Consider the following 19,945-nt stretch of genomic DNA (forward strand, 5'->3'; position numbering starts at 1 on the left):
AGTTTCTTCTATTGGCCAGTACAGTCACCTGAGAGAAAAGCTTTCCTCGGTTTCCTCTCGGTTCCTCCATTCCCCCCTCCCGCAGGATTCCACTTGGTATCGCCGGCGCCCCGCCTTCGCACACCGCCCTCTTGTGACGCCGGCGCGCTCCCGCTGGAGGAGCGGAGTCTCGGAGGCGGCGCCGCAGTGGACAGAGGGACGGACGCAGCCTAGGGTGTCGTAGCTTTCGCTCTAGCGCCGGCGCGGAGGACGCGATGTCTGGGCTCTCTCGCCCGCTGCTTGTGGCCGCCGGCTGCCTGGCCGCCCTCTGCGTGATCACCGCGGCTCAGAACACCACCCTGGCCCCGAACGTGACTACACCCTCGTCTCCACGGCCCACCACCACGACAGTCCCGGTGTCAACGACGACTCCGCCGCTGGTCACCACTCCAGCACCAGGTGGGCGCCGGCCCAACGGGCTTTCTGCATTCGCCCGCCCGCCAGTCGGGCCGAGCCGCCCTCCCTGTCTCTGGTGCGCGCGGGCCGGGGCGGGCCGCGGTCCGGCAACATGGCGGCCCGTCCGAGTCCGGTTGGGGCCGGGCCGAGGTGGCCGCGGTTGCGGAGTGCCTGGTTGGAAGGCTAAGTCGAGCCTCGGGGGCGTAGGGTTGATTGCGACCCCACAGTGTTCCTCGCCGAGGTGTTGTTTAAAAGCGCCTCGTAGTTCCCAGCCTCACTTCAGGCTCTTAAGAGGGGACGTGGCTTCCTTCTGCGGTGGCGGCAGTGAGGTTGACTGTGGGGCGAGGCGACCGCCTCCAAAGTTGGCGATGAGACCCAACTCCCTCTCCCCGAGGTTAGTCGTTTGTGTCCACCCGGGCAACCCAGGTCGTCTTTTCGAAGGGAGGTTTCTCCCGGAGTTGGCAAAAGGAGGAAAGAGACGCTGGGAGACAAAAATACTCGCTGGTGTCTCAGTCCTCGGTTTGAAAAAATTAGTCGCTTGGGACTTAATTACATAGATTTTGCAGGATTATATCTGAGGTTTGAGCATTTAATTAATTAAAACTTAATACTCGGTGCTGTGTGCGAAGGAGGAAAAGTACCCATTTGTGTACCCGATGTTTCGCATATATCTCTTAGTGCTTTAGGCTAAACCGGAAGATAGGTACCTAGGAGCTGGATGGAGATAAAGTAATTCCACTAGAACCCTGTGTTTAGATTGTGAAGCTGACATTGGAACCCAGGTCTATCGGTTTTTCAGAACCCGATCGGGACCTTTTGTTAAGCTCTGACTCCTTTTGGGGACTGGTTGAAACGTACGCTGAAAAGCAGAAAAGTCACTGACAACACGCGCAACAGAGGGGGAGATAAATTTGAGTTACTAAAGTGAAGACCCTCCCTAGATATTTAAAATTTGGAGTCCAGTTTGGTTGGTTATCCTAGTTAATACTGGGTAAGGAGTAACACATTGAGCTAAGAATTGCTGCGGTGTAAGAATTTTTACCTTTTTTTTTCCCCCCAGGCCGGTCGTATTTGAAAATATCTTCTCTAGTTTTTGTGTTTTATAGGGGTTTAAATAAAATATCTAATGAAAGATTTTAAACATCTTTTAATGAGGAAAGTAAATTACAATACAATACTGGAGATTCTAACTGCACTATTTCCAAGATGATAGAGCAGAATTTGTTCTGTGCCCTTTTGGTAGTTTCCTCCCAGAATTTTTTTTTTTTGGTAGGGTGTGTGTGTGTTTGAAGAGAGGTTTGGAGACACGTTAATTGCATTTGTGTATTTTGAAATGAGTGCAAAGGAGATTAGTCTCTTCTGTTAAGTGGTGGTTGGATAAACTGCAGTCTGAAAGGCAGCAGTTTAGTTCGTTGTAAGTAACACACACTATGCTAACCAAACGTTCATCATCAAGCACAAAAGATTTTAAACAACTAGCGTTTTTCAGGTGTATACAAACTTCTGAACTTATTTCTACTTTGTGATCCTCTTCCTACCCAGAAAAAAGTACTGTATTTGTTCCAATTTCTGATAAATATTGAAATGCAGTTCCTCTTTGCAGAACTCTTTTTTAGGCAGGGGGAAAGCAAATGAGAATATTTTTGGAGGCACCTAGCTTCTAGGAATGGAGAAGGAAATGGCAACCCACTCCAGTATTCTTGCCTGGAGAATCGGGCTGCCATCTATGGGGTCGCACAGGGTCGGACACGACTGACGTGACTTAGCAGCAGCAGCTTCTAGGAAAATGTGTAGAGCCCAGTTCTATAGTCCAGACACTGAATTGTATTGAGCCTTCTTCGATGTTCTGTCTCAGAGCTGTTTGTCTTAAATTATTGACAAAGACCATGCTAACTTGTTAAATTTTGTGAATGTAGCCCCCTCCAGGTGTGTTGTCTGTTATCCTCTCATGGAAAACCCCGGAAAGCATGGATCATTTGTGAGTTCATGATCTCAGGTTTTTCAGAATAGACATCATCAGAGCTTGGGTTCAACCTATAATAAATCTTTATTACTATTAAAAATTCCAGTTCACATCTGATGTTTGGGGGCAGTGATTTCCCTGTGTGTAGTGTTGACCTTCTGACAGCCTTTTTTCCAATATTTTTCTTTTTTTAAGATGCCTCAAGAAACTGAGCATCTGAAATTCTTGCTGTGCACAAAGGGGTTGTTTAGATAGGTACCATGAAGTACTGAGCGTTAACCACCAGCTTGTGCCTTGTTCCCCCTTTCTCTTGAGTCGCCTTCTGGTTTCATAAGTCTTTTATAATGATTGGAAAGAATTTTTTAGTAAACTGTTTTATAGTAAACTTTTTTTTTTTTAACATGTCTGGTTTAAAAACACATAAGATCTACCCTCTTAATAGCTTTTTTTAAGAATATCTTTTTATTCTTTATTTTTGACTATGCTGGGTCTTCTTCGTTGCTAGGTGCCAGCTTTCTCTAGTTTCCTCCAGCGGGGCGACCTCTCTTGGTGGGGTGGCTTCTCCTGCTTCAGAACACAGGCTCTAGGTGTGCCATTCTGATGGCAGGGGCTTAGTTGCCCTGAGGCATGCGGGATCTTCCCTGATCAGGGATGGAACTGGTAACTGCAGCATTGCAAAGCGGATTCCAAACCCCTGGACCAACAGGGAAGCCCTCTTAATAGATTTTTAAGTGTACTGTACCATATAAACTAAAAACAGAAGTTTTCATCTTGTTTTAAACTTTGTACTCATTGAACAGCAAACCTCCCTTTCCCCTCTCCCAGCCCCTGACAATCACCATTTTATTTTCTGCTTCAGACTTTGACTGTTTTAGATACTTTATATAAGTAGAGTCACGCAGTATTTGTCCTTTTGTGATCGGATAATTTTATTCATCATAATGTCCTCAAGGTTCATCCATGTTTTAGTGTATAACAGGATTTCTTTTTTTTTTTAATGGCTGAATAATATTCGATTGTGTAGCACATTTTTATCCATTCATCTGTGAATGAGTTATAAGTTTTGCCATTTCTCTAAATAAGTAAGTCTGATAATGTATGCAGTGCTTGCTGTTGTTTAACAGAGGTAAGTAATACAAACTCAAAATGAGATACCGATTGATTGATTTTATATATTTTAACCCCCACGCCTAGATATTTGTGGAAACCGAAACAGTTGTATTTCCTGTGTTGATGGTAATGCTACCTGCTTTTGGATAGAATGTAAAGGTAAGAATCTTTGGGTTTGCTTTAATTTTGAGAATGCTATATTGTTTTAGTCCAACATTTTAAAAAATTGCTGCAAGGTATTCTTGAATATTTGGAAATGTAAAACATTTAGGATGGTGGGTGTTATTTGTTTTGCAAATCAAATACTCGTCCTTTAAAATACCAGTTGCTTAATACTGCCCCTAAAATCTTTCCTTGTCTCCCATGCTACCCCCTTTAATTTCTTAGACTTGATAATTAAGGCTCAATAGCTTTAAAAGAAAGAAAAATTTTAGACCTTTATGGTTAGGTTAAGTGTACTAATACACTAAAATTAGCCATGAAAGAAAGTTGTGGGACTTTCCCCTGAAAACTGTTGCCCTGAAAAATGTTTGAGGCATATTTATCTTCTGCAAGCTTAAGATGGTTGAATTTTTTTCTTATCGGTAAAACAATCTTTCAGGTTTCCTTTTTATGTAAAGAAAAATCCAAAGCTACATGGTGTTAAGCTTTGTTATTCTTCATTGAAAAATTTAAGAGCTCTGTAAATTATATCACTATGTAAGAAAGTTTAAAAACCCCATTTAAAAATAAGGAATTAGCCTAAGTTTGAATTGAATTAACTCTTTTGTTATATAGGGGTCACTTTTCTTTAGGTCATGAAATGAAATTTAAGATTGCTCCCCTCTCCTCTTGTATGACAGGATCAGCAAGTTCTGGAGATTGGATGCCTTACCATTGAATATGTTGGGGAAAACTTTCTCTTACTCTTGGCTACACATCTTCCCATCCAGGAAAGCAGTTTTAGAAAGTGTAGAAAACTAAAGCAGAGGTCTGGAACAGAGCTGCTGCTCTGGGGCACCTCCCATGTTTACTAAGCCTTTATTAGTTTCTAAGCACTTCTCCCTACTGACTCAGCCCTCTTGTGAATTCTAGCAACCTTCGTTGTACCCCAGTTCTGAGGTCTATGTGTTTCTGACTTATCTGTTCAGTATGTTCATGTGGATTTTAGAAGGATGTTTGGAGAGATCCTGTGTAGTATGTTTAAAGCAATGGGGGAAAAGTAATAATGAAGTATTTGTGGACTTCTAGAGAGTTTGTACTTGAGTTCTATTTTTGGGAGGAACTCTGGAGCATAGTAACAAAGTCAGAGATAACATAAGTGAGTAATTGATATTCTTTTTTTTTCCTCCATCCCACACCACCCTCACTCCCCATAACAGGTAAAAGCTACTGTTCAGATAATTCAACAGTTAGTGATTGCAAGGTGGTGAACACCACAGGATCCTGTTCTGGTAAGTGTTCACTTTGGTATCTGAGAAGAGGAGATGAGGAAGATCATTGTCTCAGGAAACCTTATTTCAATATTTGGTTTGAAGCATTTCCATAATTCTAATCTTGTAAGAAATTTGGATCTGAATAGCATATTCATACTCATTGCTTTGAAGCTTGATTTAGTTGTTTGGTGGTACATAATGTGGAATGGTGTAAGTACAGATATCTCTTCCTCTACTTTATTTTTCTTTAACCTCTTCCAGATACTCACTGAATTTTAGACCCTCTCTGTTCGCATTTTACAGGCTTGAACAACATTGTTCTGTCACTTTCTTTATTATGGTACTGGTGATTATCACAGTCTGCAGCTTAGTTTGTGCTGTGATTAAATGAATCCCTGCTTTATTCATCTGTTTTCTGTATTTTAGTTTGAGAAACTTGATGGTTTAACCTTTCATCTTTGCCCAGGAAATAGTTAAAATTCCTGGGTGAAAGCTGGTTTTTCTAACAAGATTATAAATTAATGGGAAAGTCAAATTCCTAATTTGGTATATAGATAATAATTAAATAGAATAAAAGATTTTTCTGGAGTAAAGAACCTTTCAAGTCTACCTGTATCTAGTTTCAGTAGTCATTTCCCCTTCCCTCCCCTCCCCCCGACTTGAACTTTCTAACTGAAACTCTCCTTAGTATGAGATCAGTTATACCCTACATAGAGTCCATAATATGGTTTAGGTGGTAAATAAATGAACAGTCTTAGTATCTAATGTAATTTTATGATAATGCTTAGAAATAAGAGTATAAAATTTTAAAATATGTTAAGGAAAAATTGAATAAGTAATTCTATTCATTTGGTGATGTAACAATTAGTTCTGGCCATCAAGGACACAAAACTCCAAATTAAAGTGGTTTAATTGGTAGATTAATTTGGTTCTCATGTAAAGGAAATCTGGGCTTGAGGGTAGCTAGCGGGCTAGAGTAGCATCTGCAGAGCATCATTAGAGACCCAGGCTCTTTCTATGTTTTTACCGTGTCATTCCTCAGAAATGGCTTTGCCCTTATTCTCCAAGGTGAATGCTCATGTTCCGGCCATCAGAATGGTTTTTTTGCCAACAGGAAGAGGAAGGGAAAGTGAGAGACCTGTATCTACCTTACAGATGCTTTCTAGCAGTTACACATGGCTACCTAGCTGCAGGGGAAACTTAAGAAATGTTTTTTGCAGGGGAGGATGTCGCTAAAAATTGGTGCTGTTTCTAAAGAGTGGAGGACCAGTATTGGGGCAGAGCAACTCTCTTGTCTCCTCCACGCTGCTGCTGCTGCTAACTCCATAGGTGGCACTAAAATGAAAAAATTGTAAAAGTACTCAAATGACTGCATGTTGGAAAACAGTGTTATAGATTATGATATTTTAGCAGCTTTGATTACAATATTTTAGACAGCTTTGACTTACATGTTTGTTTTTTAAATAGTGCCCACTGCCATACCAACGCCAACCAATTCTACAGGTAATACAAGATAATTGACTCTTCTCCTCCTTTGACGGTTTTTCAAACTTTTGTTGATGAGTAACTTTAGTAATTAATACCTAAAATCATTAGTTTAATTTTAAAAATGAGTAGACATATTTAGTCTTGGACTGCAATAATTACATTAATGTGTACTGTTTGTGACAGACACATAACTATAGTGTTTCACGTTCATTGAATGTGAACAGATTTGTAGTTTTGTACATTGAGTCTGAAACTACGTTTTGTGGATTTTGTGTAACTCTTAAGGAAATACAGAAGCCTAAAGGAAATTAATTCTTTTCATCCATAGGTACACCAAAAAGTTGTCAGTTCTTTCAGAACTAACTAAATATATTTTTATATATAGATTCCTAATAAATACACTTATTAGGAAATTGGTTGATATGCCCATGCACATTTGAATTCCCTTCTTACTGCACACATAGTTGTATGCACCTTATCCATCTACTCTTAGTTGGATAGGTCATCTTTCATTCTCTGTGCAGTGAATATCTTACAGGAAGATACTTGCTGTCGTCTCTGGTAGGATTAATTCAAACAGCATTCTGGGTCAGAAGATATGATTATCTTAAGACTCTTAATACTGATTGCTTTCCAGAAACTGGAAAGGTTTTAAACCACACCTTCAACAGCGTTCCCTGGTGGCTCAACTGGTAAAGAATCTGCCTGCAATGCAAGAGACCTGGGTTCGATCCCTGGGTTGAGAAGATCCCTGGAGAAGGGAACGGCTACACACTCCAATATTCTGGTCTGGAGAATTCCATGGACTGTATAGTTCATGGGGTTGCAAAGTAGTCAAACACGACTGAGCGACTTTCACTTCACTTCAACAGCATTAAATATTATCTCCTTGTATAAATTTTTACCAGTTTAATAGAGTAAATAAAAATGTCTACTCCAGGACAGGTACTAGGTTAGAAGATAGGGATATAGGAACAGAAGTAAGATAGTATTTTGTCTCTTGTAGGAACTATGAAAGGTCAGGAAGCACAGTGTGTTGGGGGATTTGTAGGAAGGTGTGTTTGAGTAATATGTGGTGACAACTTCCTGGAGATGTTGACAGACTGAGTCTTGAAGTTACCTGGTAAAATAAGAGGGGAATTTTCCCAAGTGGAGCAGGGCAGACAGCACATGTGAAGGAGAGGTGAGAGAGTGTAATATAATAAAGTCAGGGAATTGCATTTGGAGTATCCAGTAACAAGATGAGAACAAGTTAAGCAGGTCAATCAACAGGTCAAGAGCCAGACTGGGAAGTGCCATTGTATGCCTTGCTGGTATGTTTGAAGCATGTAGATCATATGATGAGATTTGCATTATAATAACTTATTCTGTGTGGAGAGGCTTTTGGAAAGAGGCAAGATTGAACACAGATGGGGTATTCTGTTGTGGTAATTCTAGAGAACTGTTTTAAAAAATGAGGGCAACTTCTACAAGTGTCTGAAAATTAAACCTCATAGCTCTGTCTTTGATTATGTAGTGGGCTTCTAGTGCTTCAGAGATTGAAACCAGTGCAAATTAAAAGGTAATTTTTTTGCCATGTTCAGAGGGTGAATAGTGAGAAACAAATGGCAAATTTGTGAATTTTTTCTCCCAGTGTTGTCAGATAAAATTAGTAATAGTATTTTAGCATTGTAAAGGATTTGATACATGTTTAATTTATAAAGCATTTTTTTTTGTGGTTTCACAGAAGGTACAAGCAAGGAAAACTTTGAACGGATTATGAGTCTTAAAATAACCATACCCTCTAATCTAGGGAATCTGTAAAAGAATCTGTCCTATCAGAGAGGAGATCAAATATTTCCCTGTGAGATGTTCATAGCTTGGAGAAATGAAAGATGACCTAACTGTCCAACCAAGAGCAGGACCACAGTGCTTACAATGAGAGAGAAAGGAGTACAAATAAGTGTGTGAACATATCATAGTGTTTACTAATGTTTATTGGTAGTATTGATACTATCTGAAGTCTCTTAATATAGTGCTGTAGTTCCTAAAATGTATTTACATTCAAACTTAGTCTTCCCGTGAGTGTGCATTTCTTTAGAAACACCAGCAGATAATTATTTGAACTCATGTGCTACAGTAGAGGAGAGCTTACCCTTGGGCTTTTAACATCGTTTAGGTGAGGGAAATTAGGGCCTCGGGGCACCTGTTCTTATAAATAAAATTTTTTGGAACACAGCCATGTGGATTCATCTGCTTGTTGTCTTTGGCTGCTTGTGTATTACATAGTGCATAAAGTCTAAAATGTTTATTGTCTGCCTCGTTAAGAAAAGTTTGCCAAACCCCTGAAATGAAGAAGATAAACCTTGATATCTACTTTAAGAAATACTGAATTGTATTTGTTTATTACCATGACTTACTAAGTTAATGGTTTTTGTCTTAGAAGCAAGATTATTGAGAAAGAACCAATAGTTCCCTCACCTAAATTCTTGCCCACCTGTGTGTCTTTTTGTAAATGGTATCCAGGTGTATATATAAATTTTTATACTTACATATGTACATAGATGTTAACATATATACAACTTTATGATTGCTTAATGTTTTAGAATACACTTCAAAGCTAATGTTCTGAATGTGTAGATATGTTAGTAAACCATTAACTGAGATTTGGCCTTTATTCTGTAAAAAAAAAAACAACTGGAAGCATGTTGAAGTGGTAGTTGTGTTTTTAAAAGATAGATGCTAGATAAGTGAGAAATTTAAGGTTTTAATACATTTCATTTGCATTCCAGCTAAAACCACAACTCTGCCTTCCACTACTACAACTTCCACCACAGCTACTACATCAGGTAATTGTGGTTTTTAAAACTAACAGTGAGATGGGATGTGTGTGTAGGGTTAGCTTTTACTATTTGTTGTCACTTTGCAATTTTATTCATAAATAGTTAGGAACTGAAATTCACCTCTTAGATTTGGAAGACCAAGGTAGTAGGCTGTTAAAGCAATAAGGATAGGTTTGCTGAGAGTCCTCTAATACATTTTAAAATTGTAATCACATTTGGCGTGACATGTTAGAATTAAATGGTAATGGTTTTCCAAAACCCTTTTAGTACAATCTGTAGGTAAAATCTAATTTCCTATAACTTAAAAATTAAATACTGATTACTGTTAGAAATTGGTTGTGTGCTGTATTAGACTGTGTCAATTTGAGTGAAGATAATACAGCCATCCTTTTTACTTTTAGGTCTTAAAAGCCGAGATAACTACCCAATGTACACCTCATTCATATTTCTTACCATTTCTTATAATTCCTTTATAACTTTTGATAGTATGTATGAAAGTAAAGTTTATTAACTAATGTTTTTACGTGTTATTAACTAAGTCATATTTAGGTTTTGCCACAGGACACTGTAGATGCACATAGGTTAGGAACTCTTCCCTCCAGCCATATTTATAATACTGAAAATTTTGATTCTGTGAATTTTTTGGCTTTATCATTTTTGTAATTTGAAAACCTGTAATCAAATTTTAATTTACCTTTTATAAATTTAGAAAAATGCAAAGTTGTATGAATTTTAAACACAAATATTAATATTTACTCTAGCAATTAACTATGATATGTAGTCTGAAGAAACTGCAAATTTTAAAAGTGCTTAATATGTTCACAGGGTGTAATGTGCCAAGAGAATAATTTTTGTTTTCATATTTGAAATTATATTAGCACCATTGACCACTTGATGTTGTTGGATAGAATGAAGAATGGGATTGATAAATGGTTGTCTTCCTCAATTAGGAAGCTGTTGACACAAGAGGAAATACTTTATAGAAACACATGGCAAAAAAGTGGCTCAGATGAGTCTTGAATTATAGAGGATCATGAGACTTACTAAGGTTTGTTATTTCTTTTATCGTTTAACCAGGTACAACTAATACCACTTTAACTCCAACTATACAACCTGTGCGGAAGTCTACCTTTGATGCAGCCAGTTTCATTGGAGGAATTGTCCTTGTCTTGGGTCTGCAGGCTGTAATTTTCTTTCTCTATAAATTCTGCAAATCTAAAGAACGAAACTACCACACTCTGTAAACAGACCCACTAAATTAACAAGGACTGGCGTGTAACTCACTGAAACCAAAATATTATCTTTCAAGATGTCCCACATGGAAGACGCTGTTCTAGGATCTTTAATTTTTCAAAGGATGTATATAGGAGCATCACCCTTGAAGAAAAATCAGTTAAATCATTTTGCTCAACGGGAATATTTAAAATATGCTGCATGAATCCTTGTGGCTGTCTTCTTTTATTTTAAATGGCTGCTGCTGTGGGATTATGTTCTCTTTTCTTGACATGCCAAATGTAACTGTAAGTGATGGAAAACATTGTCCTGCGCAGACAACCTCATGACTCTTTTGGCAATTTAAATGTAGTCATTTTAAGCCTGAAAGCTGCATTATTTTCATCCTAACTCAGGATGTAGTTTAGTGACCAGAATTGAGAAGAATGTGCCAAATGAGCATCAATCAGGTGGATTTTTGGCTATCATTTCAAAAGTGGAATAAATTTATAAATTTAGTATCCTTAGAGTAAAATTTTGCGCTTGATAAGTTATTTTTTCTACATTAGAAAAAAGATGCCACACAGGGAATTACATTCCAGATTTAAAGAAATGAGAGGATACAAAACATGAAAAGTATAGCAGGTTATTGTTCATACTTGTAAAGCACCTTATATCAGTGAGAAAATAAAGAACAGTGCCTTAAAAGACAGACTGAAAGGTAGGCTGTAACTTAAAAAATGGTGGTGATTTGTTCTTTTACCTTAATGAAGGGAAAAGTTGGTCTGAGGATGTAACTGTTGATGTGAGCAGTAGTAAACCTGCTTTTAGATACCATACTGTTAGTATTTAATTGAAAACTTACCTACTTTATTTCAAGGCTGAGTAACTTAAATGATGTTCTACAGAGTCGAAAGCTTTCATCTATTGGACCTCCCACCATTTTTCTTACGGCTGTTAAAAAGTATAAAGTTGATTTAATTATGTTTTCCTTTGTACTTCAAAAAAGTATCCTAACACTGTTGTACCTTAAAAGGATTTCCACCTAGCTTTCTTGAAAAGTAGCTTTTATAAGGCAAGGAAGAAATAAGTTGTTTTAGAATCATTTATTAACTCTTTAAATGAGACAGTCATTTTAAGTTTTGAGATAGCAAATGTGAGCAGTATAATTTCAGAAAAAATTTTAGTTGATCAGGTGACTAAATTTTTATTGATAATTGCCCTGGATAAACAGATTGAACTTTTTGTTTCTCCTTTCCCAGCCTTTCTTCTTAGTTTCAGTTCCTGTTGTAGGAAAAGCATACTTTTATTTTTTAGTTTCCTCATGAAGCACTAGTTTTTTTCAGGTTGAGGGATATTTCTTCCCTGCCTTTGACACATTGGATTAGTTCAGGGGCTTAAATCAGTTTAAAATGAACTTTTGCTTTTCTAGGTCATTAAGATGTTTTGTTCTAGTTTCTTTAGCCAATAGGGGCCGATTTTAGTACTGGTTTTCAATATTTTATAGTAAAAGACAAGTTGCTTTGGTCCATTTCATATGCCAAAATTCCTTGTATTTAGATAATTAAAGGTTCTTAAAATGAAGATTTACTGTTTCTTTGTTACTTGCTGGTACAGCTAAAGTTTGTTTTACTTGCACATTTGTACATATACCTAATGTTTTCAAGTGCCTTAATTGTTTAAAATCTCTGGCTTCAAAGGTTTTTTGGGAAAAGGTAGGCTTACCTCACATTTTTGTGTTTCCCTCAGTAGTGATATTCTTAGGTACCTCACAAAAATTTTTATTATGGTGCCATGGCTGTTAGCTTTTAGTGATTGCTTTAAGATAGAAAATTCAGTTGAAAATACAAAGAATTTCCATTCTCCCAAAGGGGTAAAAATTAGCTACAGTGGTGTAATTGTCATTTACTTAGATACGAATACCTTGCCACACATTAATGTTAACGCCATAGCTATTTCTGTGAAAATGTAGCTGATGAAGCCTCTCACCTTCTGTAGTTTTGAATACTGCCCTAACAGAATCATAATATGGAACTAGATTTTACAAGAAGAGCTCTTACAGTGAACTCACAGCCTTTTCCCCTCTTTAGCAGTTTAGTATCTTGAGCCATTAATGATTTGGGTTTGTTTTTTTTTTTAATCCAAAAGGTATGTAGAAACATGTTCAGATTTTTCACCTGATTTGTTCATGCAGATTGTAGTTCTATTAAAATCCCGTATCTTATCTTACAGGTAATTGTTGCACAGGCAGACATTGCTGTATTTAGAAATTTCTATTTCAGTTCATTAAAAACTGCAAAACCAATCTGTATCATGTACCAAACTGATCTAAAATAAATCTACATGTTTATTGGGTTAATCTGCTCTTTTTTTTTTATTAACTAAAGTGTGCATTTATATTTTGACTGTGAAATTTAATGCTAGTGGATTTACCTTAGTCTTGTTGGAAATGGCTTGTCTACTCAGTGTTTCATTGCTCCTCAAGACCAGCAGATAGTAGCCAAGGGATGTCTTTATCAGTGGAGAACAGAGCCTTAGAAAGGATAGTTGGAGGGAGGACTTGGTTTGCCTTGCTGTTGACAAAGTGGATCTTCCTCAAATAGAAATCATCTACTTACGTGCTAGTATACCAAGTATTTATGAGAATACCATCTGTTGTTAGATATCTGAAAGCTTGTTTGTGACTCTCTGCCTTATTTAGATTGCATGTAAAGTAAAATTGGGTTTCTGTTCAGAGTCTTTGGTATAAATATTTAGTATCAAGCCACATGCTGGTATGTGAAATCTGATTCTGTAGGCCCATGTTTTCGGCAAAATTACATTCTATATGAAATCGCAGAACTTGGACTAAAAAGAGAGAATAGATACTCTTCTATCAGCCTTAAAGCCCAGAAGAGTGGATTAGAGACTCGTGAACATTGCCAAAGACAAACTGTTATTTTGATGAGAATGGTGTTCACAGTAGGTGGGGTGTTTTGTTTTAATTTTTTAATGATTAAAGTCCTGTGTGTTTACCCATGTAGTTACTATCTGTGTGCTCTTCCTTAATTTGTGTAGATAACATGTTGCTGCTGGTATTCACCTGACTAAAGGATGTCTTTTAACCTTCAACATTTCTAGTTTTGTTGGTAAAGATACGGGTTATGAGTTCTTACAGTTTTTATGTGCTTTCATTTTTGAATGATTTCATTGGATATAGAATTCTAGGTTGACATTTTTGCTTTTAGCCCTTTAATAATGTTGATCCAACATCTCACATGCATTGTGTCCTATGAGAAATCTCATCTTTATCTTTCATTCCTCAGTACATGTCTTTTTTTTTCTCTTGCTTTTACAAGATTTTTCTCCTTATCACTTTTTTTGAGCATTTTGATTGTAATGTGTTGTGCTGTAGTCCGTCTGGTCAAAGCTGTGGTTTTTCCAGTAGTCATGTATGGATGTGAGAGTTGGACCATAAAGCTGAGGGCCGAAGAATGGATGCTTTTGAACTGTGGTGTTGGAGAAGACTCTTGAGAGTCCCTTGGACTGCAAGGAGATCAAGCCAGTCCATCCTAAAGGAAATCAGTCCTGAATATTCATTGGGATGACTGATGATGAAGCTGAAGCTCCAATACTTCGGCCACCTGATGCAAAGAACTGACTCATTGGAAAAGACCCTGATGCTGGGAAAGATTGAAGTCAGGAGGAGAAGGGGATGACAGAGGATGAGATAGTTGGATGGCATCACCTACTCCATGGACATGACTTGAAGCAAGCTCCAGGAGTTGGTGATGAAGGGAATCCTGGTGTGCTGCAGTCCATGGGGTTGCAATGAGTCGGACACGACTGAGCTGAACTGAACTGATGCTGTTTTGTTTCTTGTGGTTGAGGTTTGTTGAGTGTCTTGGATTTGTGGTTTTTCATCAGATTTGGAAAACTTGCAGCTATTTTTTCAGATATCTTTTTCTGTCCTTTCCATTCTCTGTGTTGGGGACTTCAGTTCCACAGAGGCTGCTAGAAGGTGACTTAAAATTTACCCATGCAATGTTTTGGTTTTTAAAAAATCTTTTTCTACTTCGTGTCAGATTATTACTATCTTTTAAATTCACTAATATTTTCTTCTACTATGTTTAATCTATTGTTAATCTTACCTAGTGTCTTTTCACTTCAGATGTCTTCATTTTTAAAAGTTCAGTTTGGGTGTTATATTTCCACATATTCCAGGTTTACATTTTGAACATGTAACAATTTTTAACATCTGGGTCAGTTTCTGTTGATTTTTTTCTCACTATAGGTCATAACTTTCCTGTTTCTTTGTATGCTTGGTAGTTTCTTATTGCATGCCAGATGTAAATTTTAACTCGTTGGGTGTTATTTTTGTTCTGGGATATAGTTAAATTTCTTGACAGCAGTTGGCTCCTTTCAGATCTTGCTTTTTAAGCTTTGTTAAGAGAGCAGAACATTTGTTCTAGGATTAATTGTTCCCCAGTTCTGCACTGGCTAATTATCTACCCAGTGCTCCCTGGATTAAGAGGCTTTCTGGTCTGGGTTAGTGGAAGTAGCCTCTATTCCTGGCCTTGTGTGCGTTCCAAGTACTATTTCCTCTAAACCTTCCCCCAGCCTTGGATAGTTTCATCGTGTACATGTCCTGACCAATACATTGTTGAATACTTGAGGGGTATCCTCTGCAGGTCTCTGGAGTTCTCCTTTGTGTAGTTCTCTCCTCCCTGGTCCTCTGCCCCGGGAACTCTTATCTGCTTTCATCTCCTTTAACTCTCAGCTCCCATCTCCTCAAGTCAGGGAAGTTCACTGACCTTTGCCTAGATGTTGCCTTCCTGCATCATGTCTTAGAAATTCAAGGCAGTAAGCTGGGTTGGTGGTTTCCTTTCCTTCAAGGAACTGTCCTTTGGCTGAAGTCCAGTGTGTTGGAAACCACTGTTTATTGTGTTTTGCCTTGTGTTTCATTTGTTTCAGCGTATACCAGTCTCTCATTTTATCTTGGCCAGAAGTAAAAGTTCAAGATAGGACTTTTAAAGTCTTCATTTTTAATTATTTAAGTAATGAATACATATTCTTTTTTTTCTTAAACTATTACAGGTAAAGTCTGCTTTGATCATCCCAGTCCCTTTGCCATCTTTGTCCTTCTCCACTTTCCAGAGATAATTGCTAGGAACTGGTTTGGTGGTAAACTCTCCCCCTCAGCATTTATATACACACAATTAAATATACCCTTAGAAAATAAATGATGTGGATTTTTATTTTAGTATTATCCTGCAACTTTTTTTCACTCATTAGCTATGCCAAATTCTTAAATTCTCTGTTGGTATATGTAGTATGACTATTGTAAGTATCTACATACTGAAGAACAATTAGGTTGTTTGTAATTTGTAGATTTTACTGTTTTCTAAAGAATATCTTGATACCTGCCATCTTGCTTATATGTGTGAATGTTTCTCTAGAGCAAACAGAAGTGGACACCTGCGCCCAGGGTTTCCACTTTGAAACTTTTAACACAGAGATTGCCTTCCATTTCCTACTAGCAGATATCAGAATGTTTTCTTTATCCTTCCACTTACTATTAGCACTTGTTATTTCATCAGTACCCTTGTGTCTCACTGCCCTCCTAAGCTTATATCCACACTTCATTGGAGAAGGTGTGGCCTAGGCTGAATGGCAGAGGAGTTCACTGAAGCTGTGAAGGGTGGGGCGGGGGAGGGAGGAGCCCCTTCACAGGAGGTGCTATGCCAGTGGCACTCCACCAGGAACCTGCATGCACCACTGGAGTTCGGCCCGGAAAAAGCTGCAGGTGCCTGCCTAGGTGAGGAGCCCAGAACCCAAGAGAAACCCTTCTTCCTCCAGCACCCTCTACTGACAAAGCTTAACATCCTGCCTGGTGGTAAAGAAGACATGTTTGCAGTGTCTAGATTCATTACTTGATAGAAGACAATGAAGGGTGAATTTGCACTCATTATTAGAGAAATGCAAATCAAAACCACAATGAGGTACCATTTCACACCAGTCAGAATGGCTGCTATCCAAAAGTCCACAAGCAATAAATGCTGGAGAGGGTGTGGAGAAAAGGGAACCCTCTTACACTGTTGGTGGGACTGCAAACTAGTACAGCCACTATGGAGAACAGTGTGGAGATTCCTTAAAAGACTGGGAATAGAACTGCCATATGACCCAGCAATCCCACTGCTGGGCATACACACTGAGGAAACCAGAATTGAAAGAGACGCGTGTACTCCAATGTTCATCGCAGCACTGTTTACAATAGCCAGGACATGGAAACAACCTAGATGTCCATCAGCAGACGAATGGATAAGGAAGCTGTGGTACATATACACAATGGAATATTACTCAGCCATTAAAAAGAATACATTTGAATCAGTTCTATTGAGATGGATGAAACGAGCCCATTATACAGAGCGAAGTAAGCCAGAAAGAAAAACAGCAATACAGTATACTAATGCATATATATGGAATTTAAAAAATGGCAACGATAACCCTATATGCGAGACAGAATAAGAGACACAGATGCATAGAACAGTCTTATGGACTCTGAGGGAGAAGGTGAGGGTGGGACGTTCTGGGAGAATAGCATTGAAACATGTATATTGTCATGTGTGAAACAGAACACCATTCCATGTTTGATGCATGAGACAAATGCTCAGGGCTGGGGCAATGGGATGGCCCAGAGGGATGGGATGGGGAGGGAGGTGGGAGGGGAGTACAGGAAGGGGAACACATGTAAACCCATGGCTGATTGGTGTCAATGTATGGCAAAAACTACTACAATATTGTAAAGTAATTAGCCCCCAACTAAAATAAATAAATTTATTTAATAAAAAAAAAAAAAAGGTGAATTTGGACCTGAGAAGCCTAAGTCCTAAGTGGTATCTTACCTGGTCATGCTGATTTTTTAGTTTTGATCTCAGTCATCAACCTTCCTTTTGTTTTTAATATCCTATTTCAGAAATAAATTTGCATGTGTGTGTGCATTTAGATATTTAATACATAAGTATGTCTGTAAATATGTTTCTCTGGTCTGTTCTGTTCCACTTATCTATTGATGTTTGTTTATTCCTTTACCCAAAATAAATTTTCCTGTCTCAACAAAAAGACTTGGATTAGGACTTTACAAAAGTCTGAAGAGGGTTTTGCTGTTCGTAGGAAGAATAAAAAGACGTGAGAGAATGGTGTTCTTAAGTGAAACAAATAGAAATAAGTGCTTTGAAATTTACTTAGATTAGTCTCTGACCTGGTTTTTCACTTGTTAATAAATGCTGTCTGGCCAGCAATGCCCTCTCTCTCGGCTCTCCCACCTAATCAGTAACTAGAACCTATATTAAGAGGCTGCTGGTTGACCAGAGGCAAGGCCTAGATGTAGAAATGCAAATCAACTGTTAACATTTTAAAATTTAGGGTCAAACCCTACTTCACTTGGGACATTCAACATATAATCATCTCAGTCCTTCCATACTATCTTCACATGTGGTAAAATTTAGATAAAAGGCTTAATGGAATTTAGAATCATTTTTATTCAAATGCTCACAGAAATAAAACTTGGAAAAAGGCTATATGATTACCAATCAGGTCTAAATGGGATTCTGGATGGAGCCGTTTTAACTTGAAAAGCTGAAAGTTGAACAGTATCTGCCACATTGGGTAGGAAGACATGGTCAGTTCTTTTTTTGTGTTTAATAGGTACCTGCAAAATAATTATTAAGTAGGTATTAGAGCCTTTTAAAACGATGATGAATAATTATCGCATCATTACAAGTCACTGTTAATAATGAGACCAAGATCATTGGTTAAGTCTGGGTTAGATCATTTAGTGTGCTTTGACATACATATTTTGCCTCTTGTTTATAAAGGGAACTAGTCAGGGATGAATCCATTAATGGAAAGCCATATCCAGCTAAGGAAGGAAAGATATCTCATATTTGGAGAAATCAATAAATTCCTTAATGTCTATCATTTGTTAGTGCAGTGCTACTTTTAAAAGAAAATCAGTGGTCTTATATTTCAGCCCTCTATAAATTCCTCCCAGTCTATTTATCTGACTTGTCTCATAGACCTTGTTTAAGAAGTCAGACCTTAGACAGATTTGAAGAGGTGCCAGATGATTCTGTGGCTTTCCTGGACCTCAGGTTTTTTGCCTGTGGTCGCTACTACACACAAGCCAATGGGCCCACAAGATGCTTCCTAATTTATTACAGTTTACTTATTTAATAAGGTAATGTAGCCAACAATTAGTCTTAGACCATCACCCTTCTAAATCTGAAACCTAGCGCATCTCCGCTAATGTACTTAGCTCCTTAGCAGCTTTCTCAACCATAAGAGTTGTGATCAGCAACCTGCCCCATAAGGACCGTTTGCTTTGGGGAGTGAAATGGGGATAGAGTAAATCTTAAAAGCCGATGTGGTCCCATACAGATCAACAGAACATTGCTTCCTTTTGGAAAGGGCTTTTGCAGAAGCAAATAGACATGTAGTAGAACTTTACCTTTCCGTGAAAGACGATTGCACAGAGACTGGTGGGTCAAGCAAAAGGTAGGCATTGATAATGTGGCCCTACTTGGTCAAGGTTCTCAGTTGGGTATGTTCCTGACCTGCTGCTTGCCTCTGTGTCTCCCTTAACTGTATGTCTGGAAATACTGCAACAAATTTTTGGTCCAATAACTAGACCATTGGCTTCAAAAGAGGCCTTAGGATGGCATATTTTCTCTGACATTGTATTTTTTCCTCTTTTCTCAAGGTAAGAGCAGAGGAATTCTTAAGTTTGTTGATTAGATATATACGTCTCTGGAGGGGATTCTGAAAAACAATGGAGCAAAGAGTGTAATACTTATTAAAGTAGTATAGAGAAGGTGGTGAAACGAGGATTCAAGTGGTCTTAACATAAACTAAGAGCTGATACAGTAAAAAAAAATTCTTCAAATGTGTGCTATACTTCAACCTGATCTGCATTCCAAGCATTGCTCACATGCTTTAAGGCTGACTTCTGAAATTATTTCTGCTCTGCCAGGGAACACAAAGGCTCTGGCACTGCTAGTTAATTACTGCAGATGATTAAAAAAAAAATTGAGAGACCATGTCCAGGTGTTGTACTGACTTTCACACCCATTTACTGAATTGTAATTGAGTAAGTGCTAACCCTCTTCCAACAACACAAGAGAAGACTACACATGGACATCACCAGATGGTCAACACTGAAATCAGACTGATTATATTCTTTGCAGCCAAAGATGGAGAAGCTCTATACAGTCAGCAAAAACAAGACCGGGAGCTGACTGTGGCTCAGATCATGAACTCCTTATTGCCAAATTCAGACTTAAATTGAAGAAAGTAGGGAAAACCATTAGACCATTCAGGTATGACCTAAATCAAATCCCTTATGATTATACAGTGGAAGTGACAAATAGATTTAAGGGACTAGATCTGATAGAGTGCCTGATGAACTATGGACAGAGGTTCGTGACATTGTACAGGAGACAGGGATCAAGACCATCCCCGTG

General features: G+C 38.2%; 2 protein-coding genes across 5 annotated transcripts in view; one reads left to right on the top strand and one right to left on the bottom strand.

Annotated features, from left to right (window-relative positions):
• Window positions 1-163: 163 nt before the first annotated feature.
• CD164 (CD164 molecule) lies at window positions 164-12,804 on the top strand. Of its 4 annotated transcripts, XM_081526810.1 has the most exons (7): window positions 164-438; window positions 3,593-3,667; window positions 4,870-4,941; window positions 6,391-6,426; window positions 9,183-9,239; window positions 10,311-10,406; window positions 11,015-12,804. In XM_081526810.1, the coding sequence occupies exons 1-7, from the start codon at window positions 255-257 to the stop codon at window positions 11,059-11,061; spliced, it is 567 nt and encodes a 188-aa protein (XP_081382936.1). In that variant the 5' UTR covers window positions 164-254; the 3' UTR covers window positions 11,062-12,804. The 4 variants fall into 4 exon arrangements, with proteins under 4 accessions (XP_081382936.1, XP_081382934.1, XP_081382937.1 ...); XM_081526808.1 differs by lacking the exon at window positions 11,015-12,804 and having other exon boundaries at window positions 10,311-10,980; XM_081526811.1 differs by lacking the exons at window positions 9,183-9,239; window positions 11,015-12,804 and having other exon boundaries at window positions 10,311-10,672.
• Window positions 12,805-17,945: 5,141 nt separating this feature from the next.
• Window positions 17,946-19,945, bottom strand: part of LOC145520425 (uncharacterized) — a 174,710-nt gene continuing 172,710 nt past the window's right edge. The window contains exon 49 of the mRNA XM_081526707.1: window positions 17,946-18,135. Within this exon, the coding sequence (XP_081382833.1) occupies window positions 18,010-18,135 (126 nt within the window). The 3' untranslated portion in view covers window positions 17,946-18,009. The remainder of the gene's footprint in view (window positions 18,136-19,945) is intronic.

The sequence above is a fragment of the Giraffa tippelskirchi genome, chromosome 9, assembly GCF_054371585.1.
Source record: "Giraffa tippelskirchi isolate mGirTip1 chromosome 9, T2T-mGirTip1v1.2.pri, whole genome shotgun sequence".
Taxonomy (NCBI): Eukaryota; Metazoa; Chordata; class Mammalia; order Artiodactyla; family Giraffidae; genus Giraffa; species Giraffa tippelskirchi.

Coding starts and splice junctions, on each gene's coding strand:
- CD164 (XM_081526808.1), top strand. CDS start 255: ATGTCTGGGCTCTCTCGCCCGCTGCTTGTGGCCGCCGGCTGCCTGGCC. Junction 439..3,592: donor GGTCACCACTCCAGCACCAG/GTGGGCGCCGGC, acceptor CCCCACGCCTAG/ATATTTGTGGAAACCGAAAC. Junction 4,942..6,390: donor CACCACAGGATCCTGTTCTG/GTAAGTGTTCAC, acceptor TTTTTTAAATAG/TGCCCACTGCCATACCAACG.